The sequence below is a fragment of the Betta splendens genome, chromosome 3 (assembly GCF_900634795.4).
Source record: "Betta splendens chromosome 3, fBetSpl5.4, whole genome shotgun sequence".
Taxonomy (NCBI): Eukaryota; Metazoa; Chordata; class Actinopteri; order Anabantiformes; family Osphronemidae; genus Betta; species Betta splendens.
Window position 1 is genome coordinate 9,389,298 of NC_040883.2, and position 12,062 is coordinate 9,401,359.

Below are 12,062 nucleotides of genomic sequence, written 5' to 3' on the forward strand. Positions count from 1 at the left end.
CCCTCTGGTTGGCATACAAATAGACACCTCCACTCTAGAACGATAACAAAACACTGAATGTAAGACTGAATTTAGCCAAATTTACAACATACAAAAAATATATATACCACAAACAAAGGATATCATGTCAGCAACAAGTCGTATATGTCTCATACTTACAGTACTGGGATTGTCACTATACTTTTAATTCCAGATTATTACCTTTGGTTGTCACTACCGGTAGTTAATTCACGCACACACACAATTTTTTAAATAACTTTTATACAACTGTATTATTTATTGAGCCGTATAAGTAACCTTAATCCGCTGACATTTTCATTGACTTCAGAATAAAGAAATTATTCTTCTGTAAAGTAGGTTGATCATGAACAGATATAAATATGCAAATTAAGTACAGGAATATTCTCACATTTTACATATTTTTACATGACCTTACATATTTTAAGAACCTGTTGCTTAAGAATACCTTTGTAGTGGCTGACTTGATCAAATCGACTCTCTGGTCAGCTTTGCGGAGTTCATGATGACTAGCAGAAGAATTAGTAAAGATCTCAACCCCATCCAGACCCATCTGAATATGTGGGCTGAGGAAAGCAAAAAGTAATCATTCATTCATGAGTTATTCATGAGTTAAGCACTGTTCACTGTTCTGTACTACAACCTAGACCACCTAGCACTCTAGACCTTTTAGGGTTCCAGAGCTCCGCACATATCTCAGTGCCGACGCAGGTGTCTTTCGTGGACAGAACACAGTCGCCAAAGGGAACCGTTTCCTATGGAACACAAAAAATAAGGAAATCAAAAGGGCAAAGCCTCTATCTTTACTGTGCAAAATTAGTTTGTAGAATTACTAATGATTTTCTTTTGATTAATCACAAATACTAGGTTTTACCTGGCCTGTTATTTCCTGGATCATTCTGGGCAGGAAGTACTCCTCCACTTTCCTTTAGGGTGAAAGCAAAATAATTTCCTTCTCTAGTGCTCATATCATTCCAAACTAGAAGTATCAACTGAGTCAGGACAAAGAAAAAAATACTGTGGTTTACACTTGAGCACAAAATAGTTAGGCTTATGAAGGTTTTACTTGTTTGTTTAAATATCTAAATTGTATCTTCTATTGTGTGGTATACAGTACATACAAAAGGGTGAATGATGCATCTGATTTATTTGCAAACAGTCTGTGTCCTCAGAAAATCTGATGCAACAATAAGAAGGGCTGACAAAATAATTACTAAACAGTCTTTGGTAGGATTTGAGTGATGCCCAACCTCAACTGGTTCCAAGGAGAGAACCAGCGGATCTCTCTGTAGTTCCCTTGGTTGGCCATCAGCATCTTTGGTCTGATCAGCAGAATCTTTCTACAGTACAGGAGAAACATGCAGCGTGATCATCTAATGTACAGTACGCTGTCTGATAGTTATAGAACAAAAACTGCATTTTATGAAAGAGTCTGACGAACATACTTGTTGAGGAACAGGACACGACAATTGTAGCGCACATTATGATGCATGATGGGCCTAAGAGAAACAGAATCCAAAATACTCAATGTCACATTTGGCACATTAAGTTAATACAACTTTAATTTTGAAAGGGTTGTAAATGTAGAGTGTTCCATGTCCTCTAAAAAGAACAGTGGATCACTCTTCTATCTTACAATCACCCATATGTTGTAACTGACAGATACCCACATTCCCACATCACAGATGATGTCCTGTGTGATAGGAGATTCCAGAAGCTTTGCCAGAACTTGGAAACTGTGGAGCAATGTATCAGACTCATAGAAGTGGTCTGCACAGCCATAACCACTATAAAAAGTAGTAAAGAAGAGAGACACAGTAGAAGCAAAATAAGTCCAAATGAACCTCCAAGCAGTTGTGTTTTAAATGTGCTATTCACACAATGATGTTAAAGTTAAACATGCATCTTTACATCATACCAAATCTCCAGCTCTGGACCCAGTCTGTATTTTGCTCCATGACTCTTGGCAATTTCAATACCTGCAGAGAAACACACAGTCATAATGACTTCTAAAAGGGGATACAATAATCCCTCATCATTTGCTAATGAAATAGAAATATTTAAATGTGAAAGCTAAAATAGCTGAGTCAACCAAACCATGTGGGAAGCAGAAAGTCAGCAGTTTGATCCCACTAGGTGTGTACTTGAGTAAGATACTGTACACGAGCTGTTTGTTTCCAGAATCATATTTGATGACTTTTTTTCCCCCCAAAACTTTTTTTTCAGATGTTTTTTTTTTCTCACCTTAGAACCATTTCTGGTATCCAGTAAAATGTGAAACTAACACAGTGGAACTATCAAAATCATTTTAAGGTGACTTTAACCCACCCAACTATTTCAGCAAATGAATTGATACTTTGTGATGTGATGGTGATGATGCTCAGATCTGTCTTGTCGACTCACTCCTGTCTCTCTCTCTATTTGTTTACGTCAGATAATGACAGCAAGACAAGTCGGCACGGACAGACAGGCAACCTGCTGTTTTTCTAGTTCCAACAGCTGCCGTTACTAAGTTCAACCAGTACAGCATTCGACAGTCGGTCACTAGTTAACGTGGTCAAGAATACCTTTGAAACACTCATATTGTACAGTAGCTTGTTGTGACTTCATAAGGTAATGCATTTAAACTGACACGCACTCTTATAAGCGAATGGGAGATTTCAATTACTTTTACCTTGTTTGTTTCCTTATTATACTGTAGCTATAAGCAATGTCGTTTTCCGGGGGGAAATCTGTTAAACGTACTGTTACAAAACTGAAAATGTACACGGACCCTAGCGTTACTCAGCGGATACAAGTGTACAGTTTGCCACTCACTCTTCAGGATTCTCTTCATGTTGTCTTCGAAATCCAAAGCCCACTGGTTCAACGAGCAGGTAGCGAGAGTCACGTTTCGACCCATTGTACTTAGAGGTTTTGCTGTAATGACAGTTGCAGTACTTTGTCTGCTTCGCGCTAATCGACCCCGGTGCTGTCAAACACTGCGGTTTAAGCTACGGGTGCTCAGAGCGACCAAAATAGAGTAAGGGCTTTGACACGCGTTTTGAACGGAAGTAATGATACTGCACAATATAAATACTATGATACTGTATTAGTTACGTGAAATTTTAAACTGATCACTATTTTATTATTTTATAAAACTTAGAAAAAAGTAACTAGAGAGTTTATATTTAGCATATTTTATATAAACAATAAAAAAAATTCAATACATTTTTACATAGACTTAAGTATTCTTACTGCAACTTAAAACGTAAACTCAGCCCAAACTGTGACACTGACAGTGATGGAAAAATTCTGGATAAGTTTAATAGGAATAGGAAGTTTATTAAGAAAACATGAGGCTGGCTGTGTTACGGGCGGGGGTCAAACTGGACTGAACGGTATTTTAAAACACACTCACTATGAGTGGGGAACAGGCTACAAAGGCCTTCAAACTATACTGGAGGGAGGACCCAAATGCACGACCCACAGACAGGACTGACAATAAGTGCTTTAATAAATAAATAGTACATACAGACTGAGAACAATACAAACTAAAGGATGCTGAGACTGCAGGATAAGCCAGAAACAAAAAATGCAAACTAACACATAACTCACAGCTAAACTAAAGATCACTGCAGAGCAGGAAACTAAGTAGCCATACTAAAACACAAAACATGCAAACAACAGTATCCAACACAAACAGTGAACAAACACACAAACCTGGACAGAGCACAAGAGCACGATGACACTGCAACAGGTAACAAGTAACCCATAACCAGTAACAAGTAACACATAATGAGTAACACATAATGAGTAACGAGTAACAAGTAATGCACCAACAAAGACTGTGCACAAACTGAGACCTTAAATACCAGACAAGACAGGTGAACCCAATCAAACTAATACAGGAAACACAAGACAGGAAACAAGGACACAAGAGCAAAAGGGTGAAACCAGGCTGCCCCTGGTGGCGTAGAAGCCGAGTCACAACAGGCTGGTGTCCAAGTAGAAGATGCCCAGGATAGTGTGAGATGGAAAAGGATGATACACTGTGCTAATTGTAACAGCTGAAAGACAAAGAAGAAATGTATATAGTATGTAGTAGTAATATGGACAGCCCTTTCTTTCACATCTTCAAATCCCTATCTGCCTATTCTTGTTCAAAACCTACATGTATAGCAGGAGGAGACTTTAATTTAGTATGTAACTCTAAGTTGGACAGGATAAGCACAGCAGTGAACAACAGCAACTGGGAATCGGTCAACATCTTGAAAACGTACATGATAGTTTTGGTGTGTGTGACTGTTGTTGGATTGAGGTAATTCACAGAATAATTAAAACGTGATATAGTTCCAATAAATGTGTCTGAATTTATTCTAATTGGTGGGTCAAGTCATTTGAAGGCAGAGCTACAGAGTCGCATCTCCTACAGGAGCACGTTAGCTGAGCATGGAAAACCAGGACTCTGCGCGACACAAGTTGTGTCTTTCAGCCAGTTCTCAAAAATTTACCCCAGCTCAAGCCCTCCATCCTATGGCCAGACGGCTGGTTACTTTTCTTAACCTTTAATCAGGCACAGTGGAACATGATATTAACAATCTTCATCACTTTTGTTCTCAGTGGAGCCCGATGAGGACATGATACTGCAAATATTCCTGGAGGCTCCTTCAAAGTATACCTTTCTCGCAGATTTGCTTTTGACAGAAATACAAAGTTCAAGAACAGAAAATCTCCTGCATGTAAAGCAATCCAACCCATATACCTGATGTGTTACAACCTGCCATACAAAATGGCAGCTCCAGTCCTTGGCTAAACATGAACAAGACTACATAATGTGCACTAACCAACAAGTTCTCAACCAGAGGAACCTGAAACTCCTGCACGTCTTAGATGCACAGCAAAGCGTGACTAACGGAGTTTAACGACTGAGTATATACAGTAAACAAGTCCAAACCGTAAATTTCCAAGAGTTTACACTCCCTTGTTTCCTCCTCTGTAAATGCAACACTTTCAGTAACTCATAGTCCTGTCCACAGAAAGTCCCCAGGCCAACAGTCCATGTGGCCACAGACATGTGTTATCGGTAATGACCCAGCACAGACTGATGGGCTGGGGAGGTTTATGAAGGGAGCAGAGGGCAGGCACAGGTGTGAGGAAATGAACTGATTACTGAGCGTCTACTGAGGGAGAGAGTGGGAGTTGGCCTGGTCCAGAGTAGAAGAAACAGAAGGGCAGAAGGCCAGGATCCTGACAATATGCTTGACTTCCCATTACATGATGCCTGCCCACCCCACCTTCAGATAATACACCACCTTCACATCAGTTCTCATTTCCATATAGACTAAATCTTAGTAAACAGTTCAGTCCTGTTAGTTGTCCCAGACACCAGTATTCACTCAATCACAATTTATGCACCTGTTTCAGTTTAATACTAACCAACTTTTACATCAGCATGATTTAAATTGAGAGTAAACTGTCAGCATAAAAGCTCATAGCTGATATGTGGCAGTAATAGATGTTTCCACCTTCAGTGAACTGATACAATGACACAGTGAAGTAAGTAACAGACTTTATTTTTTTCAAAACATGCACTTAATGTAGACAGTGTAACAGAATTAAAACACACTGTCATCAGTCAGGAAGAACTTGTGAAAACATAAACAAACATTACACCTGTCTGGTGCTGTCAGACCCTTCTCCAGACTGTTTCCATTAGCCATTTCTTCCAGTGAGGACTTTGTCATGTGACATTTTGGCATTTCCACTACCCAAATGCAAATTGAACATGTGTCCTGGGATTTTAAATATGTCTGCACTGCCATTCACTTAGCTTGGACATGAGTTTTATAAGAACACCCTTGAAGTGAACCCAAATCAAACCCAGCCACTTCCATTTCAAATCTGTGTCAACATGGAAGACGTTCTGTATGTTGTAACATTGCATTAATATTTATAATAATACTATATACTCTATATTCCCATGGTGAAATAATTGTTGGCTTTCCAAATATGGAAGAGTACCACACAAACAAATTTGCTCAGGTTTTTTCTAACTTCCTTTACGGAAAAAATTAGCTTTTTTTCTGTGAAGACGGGTGTTTCATTAATCAACATCATCAATAAAGTTAAATTTCTTTTATCAAGCAAAATAAAACAGCAGCATGTAAAAACAAAAAGATTGATAGTAATGAGACGTGACATGGTAGAAGTTTGGACAATAAATATGTTTTGCTTTTGTTCAATGTTCAAGTGTGGATTTATGTACTGCAAAGACATGCATTACTGCTTGCAACATAGTGAGTGTTTGCATTTTAAATGAGCACATGTTTTAATAATCCCTCATGTCACACATCCTTTTTCTCTCTCTTTCTCATGACATAAATAGAAATGTATGTACAAGATTCTCTCAATAGGGCAGCAAATTCAGGTTATACAGTGTGTAAGTACACAAAAACTCATCTAGTAACAATACATACCTCACATCATGTAAACAACTAACAAATGCTTTAGCCCTGTCATGTTAAGTGATGTTAAAGAAAATATTGCAAAGTACATAGACATTTGCACAGAAAATACACGATCCAGATTTCAGCCTTTCTTGTCCTGACAGTCTGTCAAAGTCCTGATTAAAGGCAATAAAATTTCATTGTATTCACTTCCCCTTTACTACCAATATTCTCAACTGGTCAAACAGAGAGCTGGTGGTGGAAGCAGACAGGAGGGAGTGAGGTTTAACATTCTGATGTAAGACTGGAAATAAATCAAAGTAAGATGCATTTATAGTAAAGTCCTACAAGGAGATAGACAAATATGAACCTATCCAGACCTCACCTTCCTTGATTATCACACAGTTTGAAAATAATAGACATACTCGTTCAATGTCATGGTAAAACTGACCTTCATTTTCATAATAATATACCCCCGTAAAGAATATTTTTGTGTGACCCTTGTTTTAATCTTTCTATCAATGTTTGGATAGATGATCAGACAGACTGGAAACAAGTCAGCACTTGTTAATAACACCTGGTTATTTAAACCATTCAATCAACCTGATAGAAGGTAAATGAAGACTAAAACATTTAATTATTGATGATGAATTTAGCTGTTTGTGTACATGTACAAACAGGCACCATTAGCAGCTTTGGGCCCTATTCGAACATTTGAATCTGGGCTCTCTACCTCACCCATTCTGCAGCAAACATACAAACCAGATATCCAAAATCTTTGTCTGCAGTTTAGTTATAGTACTGACTTCTGCCTTTAATTATTTGTTCTGACCACAACGTATCAGTATTCAGAGAACAACCATAGCTGTAGTTAGCAGCATATGTAGACCTAATTATAAGTGAACTTACTAGTTTTCCACTGGCATACAAACAAGTGAATGCTGGCAAGTAGCTACAAATTAAAGATCAATATCTGGATTAAGATGATTTTTATTACCATTTTCATTGGTGAAATGTTGGTTCGTGGGCCCTTAGAATTATTCTAATCCACCCCCCTCCCCTTAGCTTCCCCTGTGTAGAGAACATGAATGGTGATAATGTTGTTGTCTAGACGAAGCTCCTGCCCAACAGACGGACAAAGACTATAACCACCATTGTATATCTTTAGTTGAAAAACCTGTCATCCCAAGAAGTCTCTCAGCTAAAAACATAGAGATGCTGGATTTTCATATTGGCAAACAGAAGGAAGGTTTAAAGGGGCCCACACATGCTTTTATTCGTGCTAAATAATGCTAATGAATTAGACCTTGATGTTTCAATAAGGGGTCTGTAACTTTTCACTTCATCAAGCTCTGTAGATGGTCCACACTGCCGGTCTCATAGTGTGTATTTCCAGTAACCTGTCTGTCTATAGCATGTGCAGTTGATGCCCACACATCTTTGCAGAAGCGCACAGGTCCCAGCGTCCACCATGTTGTTGATTGCCTGAAACTAGCAACTAACAGCGCGCTAATGGCCCATTAACGGCTAAAACAACACCGAACGACTGGTGATGAGTGGACCCCATGATCGTAGCTGGAGAGTCTGACACTGTAGAGGACCTGAACCCCCTCCAGCAGGTGGCGCCCTAGGCAACTGCCTAGTTCACATTTGACAGAGCCGGCCCTGGCTATCCTGCAGCTCCACTTTGTCCAATTGTGTGCGTCCGAAACACTAGTTTGGTGTTCTGCGTGTGTCTGGGCAGGTTGACAGGTGGTTCTGTAAGTGGTTGTCAAGGATTGACGCGGTACACTGTAACTACGACAGAAATTGTGCTTAAACACCTAAAGTAACGAAACTTAAAATAAGTAGCACTTCTAACACACTTGGAGTGTGTTAACGTGAACCAGAGAATCATAGAAATGTAGTGTACCAGAATGCTCAAAAAGTGGATTTTGCATATGCGGGCACCTTTCAAGCTAATCATTACATGTACTTTCTAAACTAAACCCTAGGGAAGCAGCCAGAAAATATCACTAAAGTTGATCTTTAAGTCGTTGTGTTCTAGACAGGTTCTAGTGACTTCTGGAACAAATACGTCCATTATACATTTTTCCTGACCCTGAGTCAATTTTCAAATGTACTATATGAGACAGAAATAAACCATACCCTTGCATAAAAAAAATATATCACTGTTCCAATTCCACCCTGGCAAATGTTTGAATTTTGTTTTTTCAGAAATGGGTGATAGGTCATGGGTCATGGATAGGTCAGGTGAATTCCTGTATGGTATCAAATGTAAAACCAGTGGCAGATGTCAGCTTTAAAAAAATCTATATCTACTGAACTCTACACATTGAACCTTTGAGCAACCTAAGAAAATAACATGTCTGTGCAAATATAGCTCAATAAAAGCACACAAAACTTAAGTAGTTACTGTAGAAGTGAGAGAGTGGATACCAGAGAAAGCCTAAAGATGAAGATGCAGTTCAGGCGTTAATCCAATAATTAGAATTTGATCACAGTTTTATTCCACAGTTCTGAATAGTTCATGACTGCAGCACAGCAGTCACATCAGTTATCAGCAAAATTAAAGGCATTGATTCAAAACTGTTGTGTACTTTGTACTGTGTCAACTGGTGCTGATACTGTGCGTATCCTGTGTACTGTATGTCCATTAACAGCACAGAACATGCCGTGTTACCAAAACACCATGCAGTCCAGGTCCATGTGGGATTTATTCGAAACCACGTTTTGCTTCTTGAGCTTAATCCTATGGCAGCAATAAGACCCAGACCTTACTGTATACAATGCACACGTAAACAAATCTGTTCCATTGAATCTGAAAATCTTGCTGAGAAAATCTTAAACTACTGTAGGTCAGGTACCTGGGCCTTAACATGCCTCAGTCCATGTGCTTCTCAACACATCTGAGAAGTTTTTATCTGTTCATAATGGCCAAGTTTGAAGGTGAGTTGAAAAGTCTGTCTTAGATGGGATGAATTACATAAACAAGGCCAACACATCTTTTAGACAAATTGTTTCAAATAAACAAACACAAATACATGTGGAAAATTAAGTGCCCACTAACACATACATATTCCTTAATTATAATGCTATTTAGAAAAATATATTACAAAACTATACAGGTGAACATTAATATAATAAAATTGTATGATGGCATAAAAGAGAAGGCTGCTAATGTAGGCCAGCCAGTACAAATATGAATCCTAGTGTGGTCCAAAGAGTACAGAAATACATGCATCAACATTTGAGATGATGTATATCTCATATTATTAAATATATATTACTATAAAATCATAACTACAGAACAATAACATCCAGTGGTACAATATATTCAGTACAGTTCCTCAGCCATTGCTCTAAAAGACGCTTTTCACCTCACCTTTAACGATAGCTATTTGGAACAGGTACAGTATAAATACTTCTGCCTTCAGATGTACTGTACGTGGACATGTAATACAGCTTTGCTGATTTGAAGCATACTGAGAGCCAGACAGACTTTTACAACAGGTGAATGGAAAACTGCCAAGTGCCCTTATCTTCTGCAGTCGTGTCCTCTGCACAGATTTCATTTCCTACTTTTTGTATTCAAGATGTGTTTACATCGGTGTGCTTGCATGCATGTGCCTTTTTAAGGGTCCACCTATTGGAATGTGTGTGTCACTGTCCAGGGTAGGTGGGGTAGCATGTGGGGGAAGGTATGTGTATGTGTGGATAGGAATGTGCATGTGTGTGCATGAGGGGCAACGTGGAATGGCGGTCAGGAGGCAGGCGGGTGGACATTAGGTCATCTTCTGTAGCATCACCTACACACAGAGCAGAACCACAGCTGTTACTGACACACCAAGCACTTACTGTACATGTGTTGGTAGGTGTTGCAGTTGAGTGTCTGAAAAGGAAACCACTATAAAATTTTATGACGACACGAAAGGGAGCGCTGCTAAAGTAGGTCTAATATGAATCCTAGTGTGGCCCAAATGAGTACAGAAGTATACTGTATATCTCCTGCTTTTAGAATATTATCTATTTTAATTAGATTCTGACTACATACTGTACATTAACACACAAACACAGATAAGCCATAAATCATATTTCACATCTGATTTTAAAAAAAATCAAGTCAGTAAGAGCGTATTATTGAACCCCACTTTAAACATGCTGTTTTGGAATACCTGTACACAAATACAGTGAATAAATATGTTATACACCTAAAAAGAAAAACAAATAGACAACTTTTGTCTAAAAACTGATGCGTGTGTGTCTGTGGTCTACCGCTGCCAGGATCCATGCCGGTCTGGTTCCCAGTGATGTGGTGCCAGTAGGCGGATCGGGGTAGGATTGCAGTGGGGGTGCAGGGGTAGGAGCCAGGCTCTGAACCTTTAGAGAGCAACTGTACATGCAAAGGTGCATTGGAAAACAATTAAATACCATAATTAAAAATTTGCATCAATAGTTATTGGACTGTGGATCAGGACACTGCCTCAACAGATGGAAGGTTTTCACTCGGGAGAGTGAACTGACCCTTGACCCTTTTGCTGTTTTAAATGACTTAATTCAAAGAATGTCTAGTATTTTAGTCCATTTATTTAATTAAAATAAAGTTACATTGTGCAGTTGTCACAGATTGTTCAAAACTAACCCCAACACCATTATTCTACAGATTTAAAGTTAAAGATATTTGCACAATATACGTAAATACTAAAGTGAAACATCTGTTAGAAGAAGAAACAGAATCTAATATTTGTGTCATATGTGTAAGCAGGCTCTCACCCTGCTGTTTTTCTCCATCTCCATCAGGACCCTCTTGTGCTGCTCAGCAATAGCCAGTGTGGCAGAGTGAACTCTCTGGTAGATCTGCTCGCCCTCTCTAGTCTGGAAAGTGTAGAGGCCTTCACCACTGTCACACATCCTATACACAACAGTAAGCCTCAGTCTCTAACATCAGCAGTGTGTTAAAGTGGTCCAAATTCCAAAGCAAAAAAAAAAAAAGAAAAAAAAATTAATTAAAACTAAACATGTATTGTCAAGTAGCATATACTGTGTATCCTATATATATATATATGTGGTAGGAAACAAGGTAAAATCTTTGAAACTCATTGGTGTGCCCATATTGTAAGACAGTAGGCTGTCGTTTTCAAAGAGGTGCATATGAAGATGTCTGGTCCAGTACTGATTCAATATCTAATCTATTTGATATTTTCTTGTGGCTTAGTCCAACATGGGTGGCTATAGTCTCACACACAAGTCAACTGTTTCATCTTACATACTGTACCTCACTAATAAGGCATATGTCAACTGCCATAGGAACTAACAGTAAAGCTGAGCATCATTAGGGAAGCTGGCTCACGCCCCACCCTTTCAATTCCCAATCTCACCGTCCAGCTTCGAAGGTAAAGCGGGTGGCGTCTCGTCCATATCGCCTCAGGGAACACAGTGGCCAGGTGACCAGCTTGGTGCGAGGGTTATGGATGTCCCACAAGTAAATGTTCTCGTGGGTGATCTGCATCATGCACTCCCCATAGATGTCCAGATTAGGACAGGGGAGGAGGAATACGTTGAATCGTTCTGAGGAGACAATCATTGTTTACTTGTTATTTGTTTACTATGGATAAA

General features: G+C 39.0%; 2 protein-coding genes across 2 annotated transcripts in view; both read right to left on the reverse strand.

Annotated features, from left to right (window-relative positions):
* The window catches only part of nadsyn1 (NAD synthetase 1), an 8,957-nt gene extending 5,930 nt beyond the window's left edge, over nucleotides 1-3,027 (reverse strand). Inside the window, exons 1-9 of the mRNA XM_029145219.3 lie at nucleotides 2,836-3,027; nucleotides 1,937-1,997; nucleotides 1,689-1,805; nucleotides 1,464-1,517; nucleotides 1,269-1,358; nucleotides 893-944; nucleotides 685-773; nucleotides 467-584; nucleotides 1-34 (exon numbers count right to left, since the gene is read on the reverse strand). The exon at nucleotides 1-34 is cut by the window's left edge and continues 98 nt beyond it. Of these exons, the coding sequence (XP_029001052.1) occupies nucleotides 1-34; nucleotides 467-584; nucleotides 685-773; nucleotides 893-944; nucleotides 1,269-1,358; nucleotides 1,464-1,517; nucleotides 1,689-1,805; nucleotides 1,937-1,997; nucleotides 2,836-2,920 (700 nt within the window). The 5' untranslated portion in view covers nucleotides 2,921-3,027. The remainder of the gene's footprint in view (nucleotides 35-466; nucleotides 585-684; nucleotides 774-892; nucleotides 945-1,268; nucleotides 1,359-1,463; nucleotides 1,518-1,688; nucleotides 1,806-1,936; nucleotides 1,998-2,835) is intronic.
* A 2,529-nt stretch (nucleotides 3,028-5,556) lies between these two features.
* The window catches only part of dok4 (docking protein 4), a 40,163-nt gene continuing 33,657 nt past the window's right edge, over nucleotides 5,557-12,062 (reverse strand). The window contains exons 6-9 of the mRNA XM_029144197.3: nucleotides 11,825-12,014; nucleotides 11,220-11,358; nucleotides 10,722-10,839; nucleotides 5,557-10,255 (exon numbers count right to left, since the gene is read on the reverse strand). Coding sequence (XP_029000030.1) covers nucleotides 10,110-10,255; nucleotides 10,722-10,839; nucleotides 11,220-11,358; nucleotides 11,825-12,014 — 593 coding nt within the window. The 3' untranslated portion in view covers nucleotides 5,557-10,109. The remainder of the gene's footprint in view (nucleotides 10,256-10,721; nucleotides 10,840-11,219; nucleotides 11,359-11,824; nucleotides 12,015-12,062) is intronic.